Source organism: Buteo buteo, chromosome 16 (genome assembly GCF_964188355.1).
Source record: "Buteo buteo chromosome 16, bButBut1.hap1.1, whole genome shotgun sequence".
In the NCBI taxonomy this organism is placed as follows: domain Eukaryota; kingdom Metazoa; phylum Chordata; class Aves; order Accipitriformes; family Accipitridae; genus Buteo; species Buteo buteo.
The window spans coordinates 17,738,656-17,765,415 of NC_134186.1; the positions used below are offsets into that span (position 1 = coordinate 17,738,656).

Consider the following 26,760-nt stretch of genomic DNA (forward strand, 5'->3'; position numbering starts at 1 on the left):
TACTATACCCAGCTATTAGACCATGCTCTTCACCAGTTACTCAATTCTTTGGAAACCGATATTTTGATTTTCTTCCGTCTAAGATCTTAGTGCATCTTCACCCTATTAGTAGTACATTCGCCCTTCACCTCTTATTTTAATAGTTCTGAAAAAGATGAGAAAGGGCAACTTCTGAACATCCTGGTATCGAGAAGAGGTCATCTGCCAAAAATGCCACCTGCTAGAGTCCATATTGTTTGAGTGCAAAAGCCTATTGAGAACTGCAAAGGACAAAACTAAGGTTTTCTAAACCAGACTACTTAACACTGGATGGAGACAGAAATACTCTGTATGCAACTAACATCCTTCAGATGATTTTCCTTAGGTTTACAGGGACAAAAGATAATTTAACAATTAGCACTTTGTTCCCACTTCCATCTCAGAAGGGCTCTTTGTAAGCTTCCTTGGAGCAACTCTGAAAGAGCACAGTGGGAAAGAACAGACTGACTACTGTTTTGAACTATAACCAAAATGAACTATTCTCTGGGTCCTCCCTTGAAGCTATCATCTACTTTAGGTTAGATGAGGAAAATCTAGGTTCAAATCTTATTCAGGCTCCAGTTTAATTTTGAGAGCTCAGAAGGCTCCACAAATCATTTTAAGTTAAAGTAATGAAAATAGGTGAACTTGAGAAGGTGGACAGGCACGAATGATCTCTTCCAAAATAGGGAAGAATCCATCTGTTCCCTTTTAAAGTGCATAAAAGTCTTTGTAGCAGTAATGAAAATTCAGGGATGTAAGTCATGGACATCATAGCAGTCTATTAGAGAGAGGAGTGGGGCTGTATTACAGAATACTGTGAGCAGCGGTGATTATATAAAAGGGATGCTGCAAAGGCAGCATAGCAGAGGGCAAGTCAAATGATTCAAGGACTCAAGAATCTCAGTTCTTCAGAAATGGAGGGAGAAATGAAGATTTTTATCTTTTGAAGAGGCAGGATGAGTACAGAGCCACACAGATGTCTGAAAGAAGTCGGGAAGATGAAGGTATAAAGCAGGACGTGCTCCTCAGATGCAGAAGGCAAATGGCCGCAGCTCCAGGTGAAGCACAGACTGTGGGTTCGCATCACAGCTGGCACGGGGCAAACAGGAGGAGGGCTCTGCCACAGCGCTTGGGAAGTTCTCTGCTCCTCCTCTCTTTATTCCGCACATCAAACCATGCCTTTCAGCCATGCATTCTCAAGCAGGAGCAAGACCCGGCCTCCGTGCCAAGCACCTCAGGCGAGGTAGAGCTGGTCAGGTTATGAGACACCCTGGCTGGCGGCTGCCCGTGGTGGCTCTTCAGCTGCCCGTGGCTTGCAGCAGGGGCTCCCGTCTCCCAGCTCCGTGCCAGCACACACCACCAGCTCCCTCCACGGCACGTCCCGCAGGATGGCCACCAAGGGCTGAAGGCACTGAGTGCTTGCAAGCACCCCGCTACCCCGCAGCAGAGCTGGCCATGAAACAGCCCTTTTGAGCCTTCTGCACGGGGCTGCGGCTCAAAGAGGAGCAACGCTACACTTGCCACCTCCTACTTCTCTCTTCACATCCAGTTCCTGTGAGGGACCCTATGGAAAAGCAGCTAAAATGACACAAGACCCAGGAGAAGACTAAATACTAGTTGATTGGTCATCATGTAAAATAAAGACTAAATGTTGACAAACCTTTAACTAGTTTGGAATATTTTTCTGTGTACATTTTAAAAATGGCAGGTTCCACGTAACTTCTGTTTACATCTGTATCAGTTCTTCCAGTAATACCCGAAACTCATAAAAAACCCCAGTGTGTCCTGCTTCCAACCCATGCATGCCCTTTTCCTCCTTTTTCCCCCACTAGCTGACTACACTTATCTCCTCCCATACACGAAGACCCAGTTTACTTTAACATTTCCAAAGATACTTACGTGCTTTCTTGCATATCTCCTTGCGAATATTTTTTAAAACATTGCTGTCAACCAATCTTCCAGTAGAGCGTGTGTTTCATGTGGTTTGCGCATTGTTCCCAAATTGTTTCTCTCTATTTTAGAGGAAAAACACTTTGCCATAATACACATTATATAGTAGAGTAAATCCAGCAAGGGGGAAGGTGAGGATGACATATTAAATTGCATAAGCGATACAGAAAGCCTTAGCCAGATTAGCATTTGACACAGTGTAACACAAAAACTTACTCTCAAAGTAAACTGGAAACAGACTGACAGCCAGCACCCATGCTGATCTGCCCTTGGGTATGGTACTGAAGCAAGAATCACATGAACTTAATATGAGGTTTTTTTGCAGTTCAGCATTAGTGTTCAGGCCTGAGATCTGGAGACCAGAATTTCATCCCAGCACAGATTACCAAAATGCTGCTATTTTGGGAAAGTTAATTTATTTTCATTGTCCTTCTCAACCTTTTAATTCAAACATTCTACCTTAGAGATTATTTCTTGCTACTCTGTATGCATACACTGCCTTACATAGCATAGTACCAAACAAACATAAACACAAGCAGGGTCAAGTCCTGTTGGGTTTTCTTTCCTACATGATGTCTTAGTGATTTCTTCCAGGACATGAAAAACATTTTCAGCATTTATTTCATGGAAATACTGTCATTCAGCATCCGCAGGATGTGTAAGACCTTTCCTTCACTGGATAGACATCTCTGCTAAACTGAAGGGTAAACGCTTAGGTGGAAGGAGCGCTCCGAGAGCTTGCAGAGAAATGCTGAGTAAGCACAGCCCTGCTATCAACACTACTCCTTTAATGACAAGCTCATTCAGATGTTAAAGTTGCCTCAAGCACTTGATCATGATATGCAGTGTGAGGAAAGTTCAAAATCAACTCCTCCTCCTGCATTCTCGTGCAACTTCAAACAGTAATATGCACTTACCTGGCTTGCTTTACAGATCTTGCTTTGATAAGCAAAATTCTAACTAGGTTAATACCATTTGAAGCGTATTCATTTAATTGAAACAAAATGAGACTTGTCATTTTACACAGCTGTTTACAGCTGGTACTGTAGTAACAACTCACATGACTCTCTTGTAGCAGGAACCAGCAAAAAAATCTTCACAGCTGGCTTGCTCTGTAGATTTAATGGAACCTTAAGCCAAGACCAAGAAATACCTGCTTTCATCACCAAGGAGTGTTCTTTGGAGAGTCAGTGCTGTAAGCTTACAAACTAAATGAGAACAGCACATATTGAGAAACCCTAAGTACAGATCAGGATTTGGCAAGGGGTTTGCTGACCTCAAATTTTTATCTACTTCCTTGGGATGGGAGGGAAACAAGTCATCATTTGAGACTTAAACACATGGTGCTTGCTCAGTGATGAGTAAGGAGCCAATTGTCCCAAACAGAAAGAAGACAGTATGAAAAGAAGCAAAAGCAAACACTGAGTATCCATCAGGTGTAGCACGGGGGCTACTGTGACATGTCCACAGCTCCTTAGTTCAATGCACTGTTTAATTTGATAAAAAGTTTATCTTTATAATGGCAAAAGGTGGTCAAAACATTTGTCCGAAGAGGCAATCAGAGCTTTGTTTACTGTACAGAAAATGGATCCAGTTGCGTACAGTGAAACATGCCACAACTAAACTACAGTGACCATGAGGCAGCGGCTCCTCCAGCCTGGGAGGGGAGGAGCGGGGTGGGAGGGACAAGACTGTCAGTCTCTGGTGTAATTTTTCAAGTCTTGTAGATAGAAAACTGTCTGACTTCATGGTTGGTCACCTACAGAAGACGCCAAAATCATTCTCTTATCCTCTACCTTGGCTGGTGCAGTTGTTATCGCCTTCAGCTTGCTCAGGATCCTGCCAGGGCATACTCTTCTTCTGAGAGTGACCACTGGCAAATTGCAACTCTGGATGCAAGCGTGGCCACGATGCAGGAGCACTGCACAGTAACTGCCCACGGGGAACACAGAAATTGTGCTGGGCACAATTAAAGCTGAGCAGTACATTACTGCAGCATGGCCTCTCTGGTTGCTCTTAGAGCCTGTCAGCATTTCCAGCATCTATTCCTCCTGGATTTATTACAACAGTTGCAAGACCAAAAAAAAGCAAGGAAAAGAAAAAAACCACACCGAGGCTTTTAGGTTAGCTTAAGGTCCCGGCCCACAGCTATGTCGCACTCACTCCAAGACAATACTAGGAAGAATCGCCAAGAATTTGCCCAGGGAAATCTGAACCCTTTAACACAGATGCACCAAACACTTGAGATTGTTCACTCATGGACAGCACTGATGCATCTATGAAAGCCCAAGAAGGGCCTAGTGCTGTGACTGCATCACCAGAAAGCCCTTTATCTTACCAGACATTACAGGAGGCAAGAAATCAGGAATCCCCACCTTTGTTTTGAAGCAGCAAGATTCTCACTGCGTCCTGGCTGAAGGTCTAATGCTGGTGGGACACCTTCCCTGGTTGCTCCATCAGCTAGAGGCAACCGCTGGCTGGGTAGAGAGGTTGGCAGGCAGAAGCAGGTCCTCAGGAGCACCCCTCAGCTCAACCCGTTGTCTTTCCCTAAGGTGCTCAGCAGAACTTCCACACGATGGGCTCAGCTGCAGCAGGAGCAGCAGCACTGCCTGCTTTGGCGCACACGCTGACAGCGCTAGAATACACCAGTTTGCAGCCTGGCATTGCTTCCCACAGAGCACATCATTATGTCAGGTGGTTGCATTCAGCAGGGCCTTTTTAAAAGCTACTCTAAGGCTAGCAACTGGAAGCATGGCACCACAAACCCCACAGCTTTGTGCGAGTCAACACCAGCTGTTTCCCACATTAATGCATAATGCCTTTGAGCATTGATGCTCACATGAAACCAGGTTAAAAATCTTAGTGCTACTACCAATTCCTGAAAAAGGGGCAGCAATAAAGCCGCACCAAACTTATTTTATTGGGTCTGGGTGTTTTCTTCTCCATTCAAAAGAGCACTCTGCTGCCGTTTCCACTACAAGCCATCCCATCCCGTTAAGGTCAACCTGACAGGGTGGACCGTGCGTAGGGGAAGAGAAGAAGAAAAGATTATGTGAAATTTAGGAGCTGTACTTGGTGAAGAACAGCTGCAGCAGTAGTATCCCAAGTATGTTACCACGAGAATTATGTTTCTCTCCCACCCTCCCCGAAGTATTTAATTCAGGGCAGAAAGGGTAGAACGCGTTCACCTTCAAGCTCCCATGCCACAAGCAACCATATTCATTCAGCTTTCCTATTTAACTAAATGGAGTTCACACATGCTACAGTATAAAGTTACCTCTTGCCATCTGAAAGCAGTCCAATCAATGCTATACACAGAGAGTAGCATTTGAATCAGCCTTAAGTTAATTCTTAGTCGTCGAAACTGTGACAGCATGCTGACCCTTTCAAGTCAACTGGGAGCAGGCAATCTTTGCAGAAGATCCTCAGGCCTTTAATCAGATTCTCAGTGGGTTTTAAAGAGATACTACAGCATCAGTTTGTAAACATCTCTCTAGTGAAAATAAAGATTACTTCTGACCTAGCCAATTACTCAGTCCCAGAAGATATATCCTAGAGTTATAATTGAATGAACCATAGGGAAAGAAAATATATTTTAGGTAGGGGGTAGCAAACCCAAATGCCAACTTAGGATGCAGGCAGCACTGTATCCCGTGAAAAGATCAGATACAGAGAGAAATGCTTATAAAAAAAAAGTCTATTAAATCATCTAGTCCTTTCTCCTACCAGGGCAAGATTGCTCTCTTGAGCACAAAGCCCTACTAAGATGAGTGCAAATTATCAGCTGAAGCTCTTCCTGAAAAGCAGGTGTGATGGGGAAAGACCAAAACATTATTTTGAGGAGACCCATAGTATCAGGTACTTGTTTGCCACATCACAGAGAATCTGGGGTGAGATGTCAGATCCTGGTAGCATGGATATGCTGTAATGTGAGTAAGCAATGAGAAAGAAAATGCTGCAGAAAGAAAGCAGAGGACTTGCACTCAGCACCGAGACTGTCAAGAGACATTAAACAGTCTCTTGTTGCATTACTTTAAAACTGCATTTTAGCATGCGGAGCCATTGCACTCCATTGCGGAGAGATATAATTACTGACTTTAAAAAAAATCAAGTTATTTATTCTGGAGCTATTACAGACTAATGTGTAACAGACATCACCTGATGGGCTGTAAAGGCTCCAAGGGCCATTACAGCTTCACAGGTCAAGACCTGTTTGAAGGTTTTAAAGTTTGTGGATCACTGCTCTCAAGCTGAATAGCACAGGCAACACCTGCACACCAACACGCATGCAGAAAAGCTCGGGGAGACTTTTGGGAACAGCAGCTGCTTATGCATTTTCACACTCAGATCAAACCAAATCAGAACATTGAAAAGAAGTTTGGAACCTGCAGACATGGCCATTCCCATCTAGGAGTTCACCTGTAAGCTTGTAGCTGGTGCCTTTTTTAATTTTTTTTTTTAAAGGGAGCATTAAGGAAGAAAATGACACTATACCCTCCATGCTTCACCATCAGGGCCCCCCTTCTATTTTACTTTCACAGAGAACTAAAAATCCCAGCCAAGTGACGGGTTTATAAAATTTTAATAGGAAAGAAAAAGGTATCCTCAGGCAGGATCTTATGTGCAGACTTTCACCATAAATGAATGTTCATGAAAATATGGGTTTTATATGGAAACACTGACAGAGCTTCACACAGTGTGACATAAATGCCTCAGCATGGACTGACGACTGAGGACTAGTGAGTCCCACCTCTGGCAGCCAGAGGCTATCACACCATGTCCTTCTCTAACCCAAACAATTCAGCTTCATGCCGCCACTATTCTCTGGCAAGGCTGATCTAGAGACCAACTCTTCTGAAGCCCAGAAGCTTTCAAGTTGCTAGCCTAGAAATATTCTTAGCCATTTCCAACTACTTGTTCAAAAGACAATAAAATCTTTTGGGGTAAAAAGACTCTTCTCCTTCATCCCTGGTGTCTCCTTTCCCAGTGTCCTCATACAGGGCAGACCAGTCAGCCTTCATTTTGCAAAGGTAGACAAGCTGAAGCACGGACCCCTCTGTCTTTACAAGCATCCTCTCTGTCCATATTTCCATGTGGATTTACTGTCCCTGAGAATGAGTGATCCATGTTTCACCCATGATAGACAAGGTCTATCAGTGCCTCTCTCCAGCATTACTAACAGTGATCATTATTAGCAGTTTCTTGTTCAATCCATTCCAGGATTGCATTTGCCTTTTCCCAGCTACCTCATACCTAAGTCCTTTTGAGGTCAACCACCACACACCCATGCCATCCTTGCCCTCCTCTTCTGCCATTTCCAGCTGATGGTAATTCCTTGCTTGTAGCTGGTCCAGCCATCCCAGCAGAGATCAGCTGGGGCTCCTAGACTCCTTTTCTTACTGTCGTGAGCTTCACACAGGAATGAAACGAAAGGGCGACAGAACAAGACTTCAGTCCCCCTCCCATCAGTTACTTGCACCGCAAAACCTTTCAGTGGCATTTTCATGAGATCAGGAAATTTGTACTTAGTGCTCACAAAGTAGCTTTTCCACCCTCTATACTAAAAGGTAAGCTGAATGCCTTCTGTTCGAAAGCAGAATTCATGGCTTTGGTTTCAGGATGTGAACTACCACTTCTGAAAACAGTGATGCTTGAGGTTCATTTCCCCTCATCTCCCGGGTTCAGAATAGAAGCATTATTTCTCATTCACAAAAAAAGAAGGAGATGCCACAAGGAACAGTTGCATCCTGTTTAGGCTGTCATTTCTTAAAGCAGCAGCAATCTAAGAGCAGTGCTCCATAGCTAAGGTATAACAATCCTGTCCAGAGCTAAAGCAGTTTGTTATTTTTCTGTCAGCCATCGGGTGTGTACACACACTTCTGCAAGTCAAAGTTTTGCTTTCAGAAAATGAAGCTTCTTAATTGCATGAGGAAGATGGGTAGCCAAGAATGGTATGGGCATGATGGACAAAACCAGTGGTTCTCTCAAGTGTGACGGAAACCTGAGGTGGCCAAGAGCCAGCTCCACCCAAAAACTCCTCCTGATCTCTTCAGAATTTAATTGTCATTCTCTTTAGCATACACACACACACACAAGGCAGATTTTTAAAAAAAAAAACAGAAATGGTGTGCAGGGTGGAAGCACCATTACACAGTATTAAAATGTCAGAGGTTTAAGTTCTGTGTTGGTTTAGTCATAAGTTACCAACAACCACTGATGGCAGACATAAAGCTTCCCCTAAATTATTAAGCATAAAACAGCAGACTGTAATATTTTGCTAAACCAAAGTACAGACACAGACAAAGATGTCATTTCAATATTTGAAACCAGCAAGTTTAATTTAAAATAAGAGCAAACCAATAAGCTCAGAAAATAGCAATGTGTGAGAGGAAAATTACACTGCTAGAGAAAAAAGTGGAAGGACTTAAGAAATTTATAAAAGTAATCTCCAAGTGGAAATTAGAAATCAACCCCTAGAAACAGAATAACACAAAAGAAATATTACTGTCCACTTTCTAAATCAATATAACACTGCTACACGACAGAATTACCATGGTAACTCAAGTAAAAAGAATAAAGCAATTCTTATTATTTCAAAATAAAATCACAGCCTGAAGCCCAGCTTTTATTACAACTGCTGATAGATCGCTGGCTTGTATTTATCTGAAATATTGCTTTTCAATCAGCTATTTTATGAATGTACAAATTTCACTGAGCAGCCCACTTAGACCGAATGCTTAAAAACCCCCAAAAAGACCAGTCAATGAATTGATTATACATACGCATATGTTTTTTTAAAGGGAGCCTTTTTTTTTTTTTTTTTTTTTACTCTATCCAAATTAAAGAGAGATAAGGGAATGAGCGAGAGTAAGTTAAAACCTTGTTTAGTCTGACCTCTCTAAATTCCAACTTAGATTCTCTGGAAAAAAACCAGTAATAAGAAAGAACAAAGAGGAATAACAGCCTACCCTAAATACTGCAGCCCCTGCGCAAGGACAGGGAATGCGTGTGCATCGGGGGGGGGTGTGTGCAAACACACACATAAGAAGAGACACATCTGCTCCCTCCTGATCAAAGGAAAAGAGAAAACACTGTCTAAATACAAAGTTGCTCAAGGACATTTTGATTTGCCCTGCTGGGTACTTCAGACATTTAAAGCATTGTTTGTACAGCTTGGAAAGTGCATCAAGCACAGGATACTTGTCTGCGTTGAAGCCGTGCTAAAGGCAGAGCTCAGTCAAGTTCCCCCACGCCTCCACTGCTGGTGCCACCTTTTAAACACATTAGCGCAAGGAGAAAACCAGCAGGTTACCTTCTGCTCCCTCCCCCCGGACATTCAAAAGAGCATCGATCAGGAACTGAAAGCAACAGGCCTCTTCAATATAACAGCACCGCTCCTCCTCGGCCCCTGCCCCTCCAGTCCCTCCTTCCTCCGGCCACGGCAAACCCCCCTGGACCAGCCGAATACCGAGGCGGGCACTAGATACGGGGCAGAGCTCCACGGCACTGTGGAGCACTCGCGTGGAGAGCCAACGCACCAGCTGGCTACGAAGTTAAGGCACCATCTACCGAAGAAGGGTCGCTAAGGAAGCGCCTGGAGACTGTCAGGATGTTTTACAGCACAGTCTTACCTCATTTTTCTGTCGCACACATAAAACGGCAGAGGGGAACGCGACCAACACTTATAATCATGGCAGGAATCGGAGGGGAACGTGACCGACGCTCACAATTATGGCAGGAAGATAGGCTAGTGGAGGTTTTTCCTCAACAATCTGCAATCACTTGGACTGAACCTCAGGGACGTAAAATAAAAAAAATTGCCTGGTGAGAGGGGATCAGCACAACTGCCCCAACAACAGTCAAGGAGAGCAACTGTTGCAACAGCACTCCGTCCTTCCCAAGAGATCCAGAAGTTATTCCTCCCTTCTGCTGTGGAGCTCTGACCTCCAAACCCAGCGTGGGGCAGCAGGCAAGGTGGGACCCAGGCCCAGCACGGAGCCACAACAAGAGATGGCATTGCAGATCCCACCCTCCTCTTTTGCTGGGCAGAGAAAAAGCAGAGCTGAACAAATCTGGGACAACTTGCACAGAAGCCCACCCACGCCTTAGGGGGGGTCAGGCACATCCCCCCAGATACCCAGGCCTTAGTTCCAGGGAATGCTAACTTGGGGTGCACAAATTCCTTAATGCTGGCAAAATGCTTTGAGGATTAAAAGCAGCAGCGATACGCCAAGTATCATAGCTGGAAGTAAAGACAAATGCTGCAACAAGAGCAATAAGCCACCTGCCAGCTGTCTTTTATATTAAAATATTTCAGTGTTCTTAGAGCTGCTTAATTTCCCATTTCACTCCAAGTCCAGAGGAACTTTGTGGGTTGCTAGTTTCGCCATGCGGCAGTGACATTGCTCATTATTTTTAAAATAGATTTAGAAGCTGTGATCACACTCAGCTCAATCTAAAAGTACGCACTGTCTTTTAGTGTAATGTGGTCCTTTGCCGTCTCCTGCAAATGAGTTTTAAAAGCAATGGTGGAAACAATGTGTGCTTAATCTGAACGTGGACTGCAGAGAGGTCACACGCTCAAATATCCTGTTTTATATGGTATCTGGTTGTATTTTAAAACACTCTTTCTAGAGACTTCAAGCCAGCTGAGGTCACAAACAATCATATACAGATTAGAAAAGGGAAGGAGCTGAGAGGAGCAAAGGGGAGCCTTGTCTGACACGCTGAAATAGGACACTCTAAATTGCACTTAGTATTTCTTTAAAAGAAAAAACGGCTAAAGTAGTAAGCTTCAGAGAAACAGTAAATGCAGGGGTGGTTAAAGAGTTTTTATTCAAATAAAGTCTTGCCCCAGGAGATGGAAGGAGAATCTTGAAATATGGAGATAGGATTTTACATGTGCTAAAAGCATCAGTGTGACACTTTTTGGAAAAAAAAAGGGGGGGGGAAATACCTTCGTTGTTATACATGACAAAATAGCAACTAAATGTTTGCTTTGATCCCAGCGCATAAAGGGTGAAGCTTTTAGGCAAGGAGCGGCAGGTGATCTCAGCTCTTCTGCAAGTCCTAATGCTCCTAAAAGCCACTCTTCCAGTTTCTGTAATTGGGCATCAGTAGTTAATGTAGTATTGACTGCATTACATGCTCCTGTGCATCCTCTCACTAATGCCAATTGCATCACCTTGTACATTTACCATATTGCTTAGCCAATAGCTGTTAAAAGCAATCCAAATCATGAATCATATAGGAAACTTTTAGCAAGACACGACATCCAAAGGAGACAATTTACAGTTGAGTTAATCTGGGTACATTAGCGAGACATGGATTCAGGAAGACAGACCAATTTATGTTACTTTAGTTTTACCCTTTATTGCTTTGTATAGGCAAATGAATGGAAGGGCATGGAGTAAAAACAGATATAAAGGAGTCCTTTTCAAAACAGATTTCCATTCTGTGCAGACAGGTCAAAGGGTTTGAGACTGATGCTTGGTTCGGGCTTTCATAACCATAACAGGGTACTTACAGAAATCATTTTCCACAAAGGAGTATAAAGATAAATATATAATGGATTCTGAATAATGTTCAATACCCACCCCCACTGCCAGTACATTAGGCAGAAACCAGGTTGCTCAACATTATCTAAGGCCTATCCACGAGTCACCTGCCATCAAGAGTGCCAGGACGAGGCTTCACACAAGGTCCCGGGTAGGTCTGCTCACAAGCTCTTTCAGGTGGGAACCCAAGGCAGGAGGTGTTCTGCAAAACACACCAAGGCTCACCGGCTCAAGCCGGTCCTCCACCCGTACATCTCTGCCGTGTCACTTGTCAACATACAGAAGGTACAACCTTCCCCTACCTACCCAACTCAAAGAGATTGCATCCTTTTGAAACATGTACCCATCTCTCTGGAACAGAAGGAAATGATACACGCATTAAAAAGGTATTGGTTAACCCACATCGGCTGCAAGGTAGAGCCAACCAGGAAACAAATTAGTAGCAAGCTCCCTCTGAAAAAGTACATTTTACAGAACAATTTCACACTGGATGCTTGACCAAAAGATGCATAGCAAATTGACATAGCACCTTTCTGCTTTTCTGATCAAGCTCAGTAGCACCAGGAAAATAGAGGAGATGGGGAAAAAAGGACAGCTAGGAAGCGTGCTGTTGCCCCATCTCTTATGGGTAGCAAGTAATTTGCAATATTTTTGGAGGGGGAAGGAAAAAAAGAAAGAAAAAAAAAAAGAAGAGCGGTAAAGGAAATTTAGGGGAAGCAATGGCTCATCAGCCAAAAACTTTACAAAAGAAAAACTGAACTGCATCCTTAAAAATTGGATTCCAAAATGCTGGAAACTCTGGTGTTCTAAGCCTGGTTTAAAAAAAGATCATGATTCCCCTTTGAAAAGCTTCCAGAAGTCCCTTCGAAAGAGTTGCACATGCAGGGAAAATGCCAAAACAAAACATTTTCACTAGCTGATCAATTTAAACAGCTGTGGTAAAGCTGCAGCCACTGGCACCATCATTAACAATTTAAAGCATGGCTGCTTTTGTCTTCCTTCCCAGTTACATTCTCATTATGCCTTTTTATTTATTAGAAACGCAGTCCTCCAGAATACATTTCTATATCTCAGATCCATAATAAACCAAGTAGGAACATCCCTGGCTTCTACTCAAATGGATGTTTACATTGGCGAGAGGGTTAATTGTTTAATTCTGGTCCAAGTTCTCTGCAGTTCAGTCATGAATATGCAACAATCATCCACTTTTTCTTTAAGGGAAACTAGAACTGTTGAAATCAATAGTTTAAAAAGAAGGCAAATATTACTTTCACTGCCCAAATCACCCTTTCAGAGTTTGATTAGCATGCAAGGAACTCTGAACAGTGGCGTAAAGAATTCCAAAATGTTCAATGAAATTTAAAAAAACCCTCTAAATATGGACAACAGCATCCATTATCTGCTTTGATGTGCAATGTATGAAGAAACTAGTTTGCAAGAACATTCACTGGAGAGTTGAGCATCTGTTTGCACAGATAGCACCCAACATCATGCTCCAAAACTTGGGCTCGGGAGTCATGCTGTTGGAGGACAGAGAAAACAAACACACACACTTACACAGTGAGAATTAAAAAACAGTAGCTGCGGTGAACTGTTCTCAGACGATCTACAGGTTTAATTATGTTAATCTAACAGCGAACAACTTTCATTTTAAATTGCCCTTCCCTCCACCCCCAAGTCTTCAGTGAATAGGAGCTACATTCACTGAATAAATCATTCCCTGGCAACAGTTACGCACATTATTGAAGTTGGGGGCAGTGATTTCTATATGGTTTAAAACAATGTCTATGTATTCTAAATGATGACAGTTCTGTCCAATTTTAAAAAGATATAGACCCATTAGAGTTTTATAGTTCAGCATTTAGCAGGATCTGCAGTGCCTTTTTTATTCTTACACCGCAACACTTAATGCTTGATACCATTATTCTGATTTTGAATTGATTTCAAGTAAAATACCTTATTTGCCATAAACTTCCATATTCTTTACCTAAGTAAGACTCCTCACAGATGCAATCAGTCATAATGCTAAAAGAACAGGTTGCCTTTAGCAGAAATGTAATAGTTCATGCTAATGACAGCGAAGCAAAACTTTGAGTAGCAAGCACATTTCCAAAGAGAGTAAAACCATCTCTAAACACAAAGCCTGAAAACCTTAAGAAAGCCTCCAAATGAAATCAATTAATCCTCCAACCATGATAAATTTCTTAACCATTTAAGAAACATATTTCAGACTCTTCTGTGACCCTTTATCACCAGACCTAATGGATTACTTTATTAATAATGCACTGCTCTTAAAAGGAATTTTTCCGAAGATTCTACCATAAGAGAGCATTTTCGGAATGGCTATGACAAACAGGCTGACATGTTCACATTGTATCTATTAAAGATAATAAAATTTAACACTAACTCCAAAGAAGACAAATTACGTTCTGCTGCCAGGGTACCAAGCATACTTGCTACTGTATTAAACCAAAATTAGAGCAAACTAATTTCTAAGAACCAGCTTCTTCTCTTGACCTATCACCCAAGCTGAAAAGTGTTCCTACACTGGTTTAACGCTTGTTAGGTCAACCAGACAACTATCACGTGTCACCAGCATCTGGGAACGAAGAACAACAACATCCTATACAGATGCCTACCCAGATCCTTCAGCTATCTAGTCTGAGCAAACACTAAGAACTATGTGACTGCCTGGCAGGAAGACTCCTATACAAAGTACTTTGCTCCTATTAGGCCTGCTAACTCCTTTCACTCCTCCTTTTCCCATAGGATGAGATTTCATTAAATAGAGATCTAGGTTATCAGTGCTTCCACTACAGTACTTGCCATTTCTTGAAAAGGTTTAGGCAACTACTTTACTATCTCGTGGTTCTCTCATGCTTCCATATTTGCCATTTCCAGGGACAGGGGGCACCTCTAGGAAGACTACCTCTAGCTCCACGCTTGGACAGCTTTGGAGGAACAGTCCAAATTTTTTTTTATTTTTTTTTTTGTCCTTTCTGGCCAAACCGAGTCTCATGGTTTATTCCGCTGCCAAATGTGCTCTGGTCTTATTCAGATTCCTGCTTTTACAACCTTCTGTCTCCTTTTCATAAATATATTAACCCACTGCTGTACATTTGAGTCACAAAAGGACACTGTTTCATGAACTAAAGCCAAACCAAACCTCTGAAATTATATCAAGACCATGTGTGGCAAGATCAAGGCCTCAGAAAAACAACCGCTAACCCAGCTAAATAGGTAAATACAGGTCTTTGGTGACCTGAACCAAACATTCTTTCAATAAGCTGATGTCTGGGAAGACGTGTAGTGGTTCATTATACACGGGAAGCTAGACAATGATGGACTAGACATGGGGAAGGTCCAAGGTAGAGGGCCACAGGAGATAAAAAGGAAAAAAAGAGACACCTTCAGGAATATTAGGCAACAGAAAAATTAAATTTCATGTCATGTGAGGAAAAAGCCACCCTGCCATTTCCCTTCCTCTCTCCTTGCATGATTCCTCAACGGGTATACCTGAGAAATGTATGTTAAAAAGAAAACAAAAGATACCAGCTGCACATAGAACAGGTCTTCTTCCTGTATGGCACTATTTATATTAGGCTTGTGTGCAACTCGTACGTGCCTTATTTTTGTGCATATAATGATTTTTATCAACAGAAGAGGATTGTCAGGACCTATCTTGCTGGAGGTAGATCTCTCTCCATATCCACCTACCTGTCTACAGGTACCTCCATACGGCAGCTGCCATAGTCATTTGTGAAGCCAACCCACAGCTCTGCTGTCCTGGCTAGGGCGCTGTGGCACCATTCCTGTAACTGCCATTATACAATCAATTTCACTGCTTTTCTAATTCCAAATGCTGCTTTTCTTTCCTTCTATGCAGGGTAAGATGGGCTCTTACACAACAGGGAACCCAACTGCTGCTACTAATCCAGTTTCAAATTACCTAATATTCATTGCCCTAAATACCTCCCATCAACCTAAGACCCATTCTCTAACCCCAATGCACACAACTACTGAGTATCCGTATTTTTCTTTTCATTTTTAAAGAAACTATGGAATTTTTTTTTAAAGTTAAACCCAAGGTTTGTATATGGGCACATGTTTAACGGAGTCCTCTGATATATTATTTACTCGGCCTACTCTTGCAATCTATTTAATCACAGTTCTGCTTGAAAACACAAAGGATCTGTGATTTGGGGTGCTACTGTCTACGCAAACATCGGGATGAACACACAGCTGATCAGTGTTTTTGCAAGTGCACACGCACTCAATAATTTGGTTGAAGGATACTATGTCTAGTTAACACAGTACAAGTTAGCTAAAAGGAAACTTTCACCCCCACACACACATAACAAAGAGCCGTGATTTCTATTAGTGCATTTCATACCATACATGCTGATTACCAGGCTGTGCTTCATTGTTAGCAGAGATTACAGCTGGGATAAGCTGCAGCTTTTTCCTAATTGCTATTATGATGACTGAATTTTTGTTTTGTGTCAAGCATTATTCACACATTATACTCCAAAATTTGATCCCTCCATGATGCATTATTGATTCCATGCAGGCAATCATACTGCCGCCAATGTGAAGAATTAATTTGGGCTATTTTACTTGATTTGCATTGCTCCATCATAGCAGAACATAGTTCTATAGGGAAACACAAATTGAAAAGGAAGATTTAACAAAATATGGAAAATGCTGCTGTCCTTTAAAAGAGATGAGTCCTAAAGAGGGGAAAAGACAAAAAACCCCAAACCCAGCACAACACGTGTGGTCCAGAAAGAAATAAGGTCAGCCAGCCAAATTCATCTTAGTCAGAGGAAGGTTACAAGACTAGCCTTATGCCTCTAATAAAGTAAACTAGCTTGCTTCAACTTATATTGCCAAAGAAAACAACTGAACACCTCTGAGAGCAACACTGCTTCAAAGCCTTTGAAACCCTGTTAGCTTCATTTGTTTTCCCAGCATAAGCAATACTCAACCACTTAGCGTGTCTTTTATCCACAATCCAGTCAACTGCAAAGCTGATCTAGAAGATGTGTAACAGATGCTTCATATCATCTTCTTTTTTTAAAGTTCTACTGTGTTAACAAAGAAACTTACGAGATCTCAACAGAAGTAAAGCCCAGGATTTATTTTATTTTTTTCCCCGAATAAGATTATTTCACAGTTTTAGGATGCCAACTTAATTAGCACAGAATAAATTTAGAAGGGGAAGACAACTTACACGTGGGCACTGACCCCACACTGGTCAACTCTTAGTCAAAATTTGATCGAATCTGAATACAAGAGAGCACTGATAATGACGCATTTCTGCTTGGTCTCATGTTTTAAAGGCGTAAAATCTTTGTGAAAGCTTTTTTCATTGTCCCAAGCGCCTCACATCAGAATGAAACAAACCCTCACGTTCCGTCCCAGAAACTAGACTCAAATTTTACTCACATGAATAGACCAGATTGATAACTTTAGAAATCAAACTTATAATGAGATAAAGACCTCAAAATGCTAGATGTAAAATACTGGGTAGTATTCCTCCCTCACCCTTTTTTGGGAGGCAAGGAGGGGAGAGAGAGAAGAGGAACCTCAGTAGAAGACTTTTTGTTGTAAGTGAGCATCCATCCATTATTTTCAATAGTCAAGCCTTCTTTCCTAATTATTCTCCAGTACAGTATTAATTCAGTTTTAAAATACCAGAAGACAGATATGGGTCAGGGAACAAAAATCATATCGCTCCAACTTATTAGCATTGGACAGCTTTCAGTACTATTCACAATACATGATTAGCACCAATCTGACACAGGAAAGCAAGTGACTTGGCATTACAAGTCATTTTTCTCATAAATATTTTAAAAAGCAATACATATATTCAAGTAAAATCAACGTTACTGCCAAAATGCTCAACTTCCAATTTCTCCAAGCTTTTTGGCTCCCTGTGAAAAGCTGTTTCTTGTCTAGAGTCTTGCACATATTCAATAATTTCTTCTGCTTCCAAATGACAACTACCTATGACTTTTTTTTTTTTTTAACACTTGGAGATTTCTGAAAAAAATTTTACAAGATCAGAGGATCCAGCAAAACACCCATTACACAGCGCACACTATCCATTTATAAAGGTGAATCAAACCAACGAGATAATAGCTACAAACGTGCGTTAAAAGTTAAGATGGAGTTCCCACTTTCAATAAACAAAGTGCCGCCAAGGTGCAGGTCTTTGGCAAGAGGCAGTGCCATTGATGGAAGTCCATCTGGATGGCTACAGAAGCGTTCTCCTCTGCCTCAGTTTTAATCTTTGCTTTCCATGTACGGGCTATGAGGGAAAAACTTCATTAAAAAGTTGTGATTAGACTTACCACATTCGTCCTAGAAACTACTGGTGACTGAGCAGTGAAGTTGCACGCCCTGGTAGGCAATGTGCAAGAGAAGGCATCAGGTCATTCAAACTACTAACTAACAGTCTTGTTCCTTACATCAAAATGTACCCCCTAGTCATCCTCGATAAGGACTAGTCAGCTTTAAAAAAATAAGTATATGTGAAGTTCAAAAATAAGTCAAGCTCTCCTTCAGCTTCATTCATTAAATTACCTCCCAATGAACCTCCACTTCTGCCATTTAGAGAAGGGAGTAAATTCTTAGGATAAGCCAATGCTTTTTTGCCAGAGCAGCTTATTAGCTTATTGTCATTATGTTTATAGCTATAAAGAAAAGCTGCGAGAAATAGATATTAGAGGCGCACATTAAAGAGACCCAGATGACATGCAATGGAAAGGAAAGAAAATCTCAAAATTAGATTTACAATAAAAGCTGTTAAAATAAACAGGCTAAAATGGATATACTAGAGTAACTTGTAGAAAGAAAAATCTAAATAGGTATTAAAAAAAAACCAAATCAAGCTGTTTCTGCTATGTCCTTCAGCAAACAGAACCTGGGGTAAACCCTTCTCGACTGGTTCGATCATGCCAGAGAAGAGATTAAAAAAAAAAAAAGGGGGGGGGGGGGGAGAGCAAGCGTGCTTTTACCAACACAAGAGAAAAATATCAGAAGCTGAAAGCAGAGCACCCTGATATGCACAGCGCGCATCTGTTTCAAAACTATTTCTACATTAGCAGCACACAGAAGACACCAAGCACAGGCTTAGACAATCTCAGCCCACCTACCGTCCTCCTTGTCCAGCACCATCATCTCCGCAATCAAGAAAAGTCCGGGGACAGATGCTTCTTCTCCAGCAGCCTCCGCTCAGGGGAGAAGAGACCAAGTCTCTGGGAACACAAATGAGCTACGGTACAGCTGATCGTCCTTTAGCAGCAAGTGAGCTCTAATTACCCAGTTGTCCAGCTTTTAACCTAGATTGCACTCAGTTAGAATTACACTCAGAAATAAAGCACTTTGCAGATACAAAAGCAGTCTCACCTACTTTTGTGCCTCAGAATTGCAAGGAACTAAAACCGCAATTTAGAAAGAAGGGGGATCGGAGCCGTTTCTTTGGTTCTCACTTCTAAATGGCTCAATTTACACAGTATAATCTATTTTAATGTAATTGCATTTGATAGCTCATAACCCCGGCTGTCGCAGCGACGCAGCTTTCAACCTTACAAAGTGTTTTCCCTTTGGCTTTAAGCCGCACCTAAATCTAAAATTGTATTCAGAGAGGGCAGAACACCTAAGCCTCACTACCGCTGCCTCTGCCTCGCCATGCGTGAGCTTTGCACACTTGCTATTGAATCAACGCACACATTTCCCAGGGACCCCTCTCGTTCTCCTGTCAGGCTTTCCTGGCAAACGGGAGCCTTCCCAGCTCAGCAGCACCACCTGCAGCCCGGCCCCGGCCCCGGCCCCGGCCCCGGCCGCGGTCCCTTCGCCGCGCAGGTGCCGCCGCCGCCGGCTGCTCCCGCCCGGGCAGCGGCCGAGGCGCGGCGGGCGAAGAAGCCCGGGCACGGCGCTTCGCAGCCCGCTTCTCCCAGCAAGGCTCGGCTCCCGCGGCGCTCCCAAACGCGTGGCCCCGCAGCGGGGCCGCTCGGCCGGAGCTGCTCCCGCAGGAGCGGGGATTTTCGACGAAAGCAGCCGGTGGCTCCTGGCAGGTCGGGGAGCAACGACTGCCCGCAGCTGGGGCTGGCGAGGTTTCGCGCATCTGTCGCCACCCCAAACGCGATACTGATTTTCCTTTGGGGAACCTTTGGGGTTTGTTTGCACGTTGTTGTACGTGTTAGTTTCAGGGAATGCTCTAGAGGACACGGCTCCATTTTCACTAGGTCGGTACTAAAATGAATTTGACAAATCCGACGCGGTACAAACCCTTACAGGGCTGCTCCGTTTCTCAGAGATGCCATCGGTTCCCAAATACAAAGGGACAAGTTTGGGGCCCGCGTCTTTCATCCTTCCTCTCGCAACTCACAATCCTTATTCAGACCAGTCGTCTGCCGTCTCCGATGGCGCTCCTAAGGACTGCGGGATCAGACGCTTCGCTACCAAGATCAACAGCACCATTTCGCTCATCTCTGCCTTTTAATCCGAGAAAACGTTGCATTCCTGCTTTAATGATACTTCTTCCTCCCCTTTACAACTGATACAACAATACTCTAAAAAGCATGATAGCGGGCTCAAGTTATATATCCTTAAGACCAATTTTTAATTAGATTCCTTACCCCCACCTGAAGTGGCTTTTCCTTCCCCCTTCATTCAGAATACATAATCTTAACAGTCCTTGAGCATATTTGATGTTAAACATATCATTTTACATTGAACCGTTTTCATCTTACGTTGAACCGTTTTCATCTAGTGCTTTGAACAACTCCTGTTTCCTAGTGACTCTAGTCTGCAGGTGTCGAATATGGATTTTAGTGTAAGAGTGCAACCACCATAAATAATCATCTTATTTTAAGAAGTATCACAAGCTAAAAAGGAGGAGGACTTTACCCCAAAGATTAAAGTCTAATAGTTAAAAGCATCAGTGCAAAAACTAACAAAACCACAGGCTTTTCTAAATTTGAGGTATCCTAATACTTCTAATAGACCATCGGCCTCCATTAGAAAACGGTGAACTCCAAAAATGTTCCTTCCCTTTGCATACTTTTCAACCCTATTGCCTTCAAAAAGGGCAAACTTACCCCAAAATATATGGTACATTTAAAGTTACACTATTTGGTAATTATGCAGAAAGGCAAGTTTTTGATAAAAATGAAGTTAGCCTTCGTCTATCGCAGCTGACATCTGTGCCAGAGCAAACTAGCGGACATAACGCACTTGTAAAAAAATACAGAGTACTGGATCAATGTACGTTTTATTCCTTTACTGCTTCATCTGCCATAGAGGCTGGATTAGTCTCTTTGCAAACGGGTATTTTTAAATGCTTTATCTGCTTACTCATTTCACACACCAACAGTAAAAAAAGTTTTCTAACCCCCAAAACATTTGTACAGCAATTATAGTCAATTACAATTAACAGTCTGTTGGAAATAATCATGATACCTGATGTCAGTTTACTTTTTTAAGCAGAAATCTGGTCTTTGCAATCAAAACATTTATGTATTTGAGAAATATCTTAACTCTCATTATCTTGAAATTTATAAATGCGTTGCACGGTGCGTAGGTTGGCTTGCCCACAGCAAATTCAGCAGTGATTTACGCAGTGGAACTGACTAAAGTGCAAGCCTTGAAGTTTTTCACTCTCAACTTTTCTCTCCCCCCCCCCCAATCTTTCTTCTCTCAGCTCCTAACATTTGTTTTGGGAAGATATTTGCCAAAGTTCCACTGTAAAACGGTATTTTCTAATATCAAGTCATGTTGCATCAGTCAAGTTATATTATGTCACTTCAAACATACAAAATTATGTTACCTCCCTGACATAACTCGACATGATGCCACAACACATCAAGTCAAAAACATTATCATTATTGTTATTTTTTCAGTCTGCCCCTTCATCCTCAATGATGCCTGTAAAGACCACAGAAAAGTATTATTGCATCTCTTCTACTACTCTCGGCACCACGGAGCGCACTTGCCAAGGAAGCTTTTCGCTCACAAAGCCATATAGCGGTTATTAGACTTCACGGGCGATACTGGTGTCACACGAGGGCCAGCACGCACCCCTAAGGCACCATTACGGCCCCAACCTGGAACTGGAAGAACGGGCAGCTGCCTCTTAGGCCATGGCCCAGCTTGCCAAGTAGCCTTCAGGGATGCAAAAGTGAGGAGCATGTTGCAACATCTACCTACTAGGCAGCAAGTGTCCTCCTTGCCATGCACCAGGACTACTGGGAGGTGAGGGGAATGTTTCTGAAACCCTGCCTTCTCCACGCAGTGATAACTGTGAATACCCCCACTGCTGCCAGAGACCTCAAAAGAAGAAAACCCCTCAACCCCCCTGCCCCACATGGCAAAGCCTCTTAAAATCAAGGGGAGAATTGGATACTAGCCACAACGCCCGCATTTTTAGATAGTAGAAATCAGACCGGCCTCTGGGAAGGGGAAAATAAAATAAAAAAAAAAAAAAAAAGGCATTTATGGGAGTAGGACAGACCCATTCAAGCTTGATTTCAAAAGGAATTGGTTTAGTTAGCAAAAGCTTCCATTTTAGTCCATTTGTAACCTACGCAGGTCCAGCATCCCCTTTTAACATTCACAGATGAGCGGGCAAGTGGAGCCCATTCGAATCAGGCAGAAAGAAACATACAAAGGTAAAATAACCTCTTCATAAAAAGAGTTTCTTCTCTCAATCTCACCTCCTGTCGCCAATTTCTCCAGCACACTTTTAAAAGTGAGCATAATTTCTCCTTGAGAATAACCACTCCATCAATAGCACAGGAGATTCCCAGGCATTACCGCAGTTTGTTGCTCTGATCTCCACATCCCTCTCATCAGGGGTTTGTTTCCTACTTTAGTCCTTTTTAAGTGCACCCCGCACTAATTTCCTCTTTACCTCTACCATCGCCACCATTATTCCCTTTTATACGGCCGCTCGTGAGATCTCCTGGAAGGAGGCTGTTGAGAACCGTCTGGATAATCAATGATTCTAGTTTCATTTCCTTACACCACCACCACGCCGGCCCCGAGCTCCTTGTGTTTAATGAGTATGTCTGCGACACTTGAAAGAACCCAAATACCCCTATTAGGAAACCCTCTTCAGATCTCAGTTTTTCCTCCCAGCTCACCTGTGCCTCTCGCTTCTGCGACGGAGGCAGCATCCTGCTGTTAGCCCGTCAATCAGATTGAAACGGATACAGGTTGGCAGGCACCCTCTGACAGAGAGTCGCTGGGATTAAGACATCACCCGGTTATTGTTATTATTAAAGGCTATTAATGGAGATGTTAAAAGCCTTTCCTCCCTTTTCCTCCAACAGTTAAGCAAAATTCAGGGGACTCTCGCAATGCAGGTCACCCCCGAAAGTGAGGTCGGAGAGAAACACAAACCTCGGTCCACACAGCAGTAAGAAACTACCCTTGCTTAATTCCTCTGTCATTACTTAACCCTTTTATCTTTCTGCCCAGGGGGCGAAGGATGAGGAAAGTCTTTCTACCGCTCTCTCCCACTGACCACTTAGATAAGTTCATTCCCTCTTCTCCAACGCACGCGCTTTCGACTGGAGCGGCGCAGACCCCATTAACACCACTACATCAGTTTACTTCAGAGGGCTTCAAGGAACCGGAGGGAGATGGACGCTGGGAGAAGGATTCTCGGCCCAGAGGCATGTGACGAGTTTGCAGCAAGCTCCCTCCCCACGCACCTCTCGGGGGCAGCGAGCATTTAACCTTCTAGTTGGCAGCGCTTCGGCCCCCTCCCACACAGCCGGATCGCACGAACGAGCCCGTGATTTCTCTTCGTGCCCCATCCGACTCCGCGGTGGCGTGGCAGGCGGACTCTCACCTTTCTGAAGCAGAAACTCCACATCAAAAGAAAAGGGGGGGGGGGGGGGGAAGAGGTAGAGAAACAGGAGAAAAACAGCACAGGAAGGCATCTCCCACTTGCCTCTGTAGCCTGGGATCCACTTTTGCGAGTTAAAGCTCCCCGCCGGCCCGACCGAGAGACATTTTATGGCAATTTACGCAATCACGTAAGGCGGCACCGACCGCAATGGGAGCGCCGGGCGGCATTTCGGCACGCCACAGCCTCGGCTGCCGCCGAAGTTGGCCCGGTGGGGACACCCGCTAAGGCCACCGGAGCCGATGGCGGGCCCGGGGACAGGGCTGCGGGCGTCAGACGCTTCCCCCGCCGGCCGCGGCACTCACCGGGGCCGGGGCAAAGCCGCCGCCGCCGCCGCCGGCGTCCCCAGCGCGGTCACCGCCGCGCCGCGCCGCACGGCGGGGGCCGGGCGGAGAAGCCCCCCCGCACCGCCCGGCCTTGAAACGGCGGCGGGAGCCCTCGGGGGAGGGGGAGCGGGTGGCGAGGGGGCACCGTCGCGGGGGGCCCCGGCCGGGCCCCGGGCCCCCTTTGTGAGGCGGCGGGCGGGGGGCTCCGCTAACCCGGGGCGACGCGGGACAGGCCGGGCAGCAGCGCCCTGCCGCGGCGCGGCGCGGGGCAGCTCCCTCCGTCCCCCGCCGCTTCCCTTCTTCCCTTGTCCCTTTTTTCCCTTTTTTTCCCTGCCCGCCCCGCCCGCCGCCTCCCCGCGGCCGGGCGCAGTCGGCGGCGGGGCCCCCGCGCCCCCCCCCCGGCTCCCACCTACCGTCCTCCTTGTCCAGCACCATTGTCCCGGGCGCCGAGGGCGGCCGCCGCCGCCGCCGCCACTCCGGCTCCTTGGGGCGCTCCCCGTCCAGCCGCCGCCGCGCGGCTCCGGGGGAGGCGAGGCGAGGCGAGGCGCCGGGCCGGGCCGGGGAGCGGGGAGCCGGGAGCCGCCGAGGCCGGGCGGGGGGGCGGGCAGCGGCGCGGCCGCCCCGGCGCTGCCCCGGGACGCGAGTTGGGAGCGGGGCTGCGGCGGGCTTAGGGGCGCCGGGGAAGCGGAGCCGGGCCGGTGCAGCAGCCGCCTCGCCCCCGGCCCCGCCGCCGCAGCTCGAGTGCCAGTTTAGATGTTAAAAAAAGACGAAGGTGGCGGGGAAGAGAAAAAAGGTAAGGGAGGAACAATATCGGGGGCTGGTTGCCCGGCTCCGTCCTTTGCCGACCCGCGCTGTCAAAAATTGCCTTAATGCGATAGCTCGCAACCTCTCCCCCCTTTGCTGTTGCTACTGCAAGAGCTTTCCAGGCTTCTAAAGTGCTTTTCTCTTGATTTCACTCTAAATCTAAAATTATATTCAAAGGAAGGGGGGTGGGAGGGAGGGAAGATGCGAACCTATCACTGAAAGCAAAAGCACTTGCCGCCTGCCTCTCTCGCTCCCTCTCTCTCTCAATTTATGTGCTTTGCACTCTCTCCTGCTGCTGAATAAATGCACACATTTCCCAGGGACCCTCAGATTCCCCTGTTAATTAAATCAATTCATTATGCTCAGATCTGATTAGCAGCCCCTTCCCCCCCTCTTTGAATCAATTATTCAATACACAAACATAATTGCCTGTGCCAGAGGTGTCTAAGTATTAGCTTATTTAACTCCAAGGACACTAATTACCCCTAGGGCAAGGGAACTTTTCTCATTAATTCTGACAAAACACAAAAGCACAGTTAAAGTGTGTGTGTATATACGTGTGTGAGAGAGAAAATGGGGGAACGCATAGCCGAGGAAGGGAAGCATTACTCTAACACACGTGTTACTGTATAAATAAGCTCAATTTTCTTTCTACTTTTGCATTAGATTGTTCCCCACATCTCCCCTTCGCTAAACTTGCCCCGGCTGCCCCCTTTTTTTTTTTAAAGTAAGGAACAGATCGGCGTTGCAGTGATGGCAGTTCTGGAGTGAGAGTGCTTGCAACCAGATCCAAAAAGAAAAAAGTACATAGGACTGATGGCGAGCAAAGCAGAATTTGCAAATAGTTTACCAAAGCAGAAAACTCTGTGGCAGACAATCTTCTGTACTTTAAAAACCTGTGAAAGAAGTGGCCCTCTGAAGCAGCGGGTAAGATGATACATAATCTAGGATGTACTGGGAACAGTTCTGAATTGTTTACCATTTGAATTAATGTCAGTGCCCACTATTAATGTACTTGCTTCCTACGTTTACCATAATGGGCTTGATTTCCATTAGCTGAAGCTGGAATGCTAAAAAGAGCCTAGGCAAGACTGATGCAAACTGAGATCGACCATCATTGTAATATCTGAGACGCATGACTTCTGGCTTGCGTGTTACCCAAATTTTACCTCTGTGTGAACCTCCTTTAAATAAAAAAGGGGTAAGAAAAAAGAAGTAGTAATTGATTCCCCCAAATTAGGTTTTTACTTTCTAAAGACCTTTATTGTTCACGTCCTCAATGTGCACAGAAGTATTGAAGATTTTCTTTTTGTTTCCTTAGGCAATGCATGAGCTGATCCATTAATCCATTTGGCTTTATATATCAGGAAACTAATATTAGCTCAGCTCATCTATTAGCTTTTATTTAGGTCCCCCCATGTTGCCTTTTTTGGACTTTTGTTCAGGCTGGTTCCCCTTGAGGGGAGACAAACAATTTTTCATAGATTTCACGGGAGAAAATGCTGCACATCATCTCATGGGAACCATCTCCTCCCCAGTTCCCATCTTCACGTTCACCCGTGTCAAGACAGCCACAATTAAACTTGCTTGCTTGGCAACTCTACCCACTCTCTTTATAGCACACCTTGTACACATCACTTAAAGCCAAGGTGGGGAAAAACCCCACAAACACCTCCTCTTCTCCCCCGCCAAAAAAACTACGCTTGCTTGGCAACAAACTTACTGAGCTATGTTCATTCTTTGCAAGCATAAATATGACTGGGAACATAAAGTTGTGTTTCATTAGTGCAGCATGTTTTTTCTGTGAGTACACACATATAAGGATAAAAATGCCTTCAGCTTTGTTACACAACAAACCCTGTTAATTCTCTGGTCTGTAATTTCCACTCTATGGCACATACTGCACCCACAGGAACTTGGTCCATCTAACACGATGAATTATTTTTTTTTCCGGAAAGAACAAAGCAGCACTTGAAAAATACCGACCCTGGAGAACATAATGCATCGACTCATTTCTGAGGGTACTTTTGGTCCTTGAGCCCATTCCTTTTCTCACTGTGGCCACAGAGACTTTTGGGTCCAAAGCCAGAATCTCGGGATCTTAGTATGCAACTCTGAGCCTTAATTCTGAGTTTGCTACAGGGGTGACGCAGTTTCATCTAAACACAGACTTACCGACTAG

General features: G+C 44.4%; 1 protein-coding gene across 4 annotated transcripts in view; it reads right to left on the bottom strand.

The window, feature by feature from the left end:
• The window catches only part of LMO1 (LIM domain only 1), a 62,728-nt gene extending 38,036 nt beyond the window's left edge, over nucleotides 1-24,692 (bottom strand). The window contains exon 1 of one of the 4 annotated variants that reach the window (XM_075047063.1): nucleotides 18,689-18,738. In XM_075047063.1, the coding sequence (XP_074903164.1) occupies nucleotides 18,689-18,713 (25 nt within the window). In that variant the 5' untranslated portion in view covers nucleotides 18,714-18,738. Of the gene's footprint in view, nucleotides 1-18,688; nucleotides 18,739-23,493; nucleotides 23,701-23,753; nucleotides 23,849-24,187 lie in introns of those variants that run through there. The other 3 variants (XM_075047064.1, XM_075047066.1, XM_075047065.1) reach the window with 3 other exon arrangements.
• Nucleotides 24,693-26,760: the final 2,068 nt, after the last annotated feature.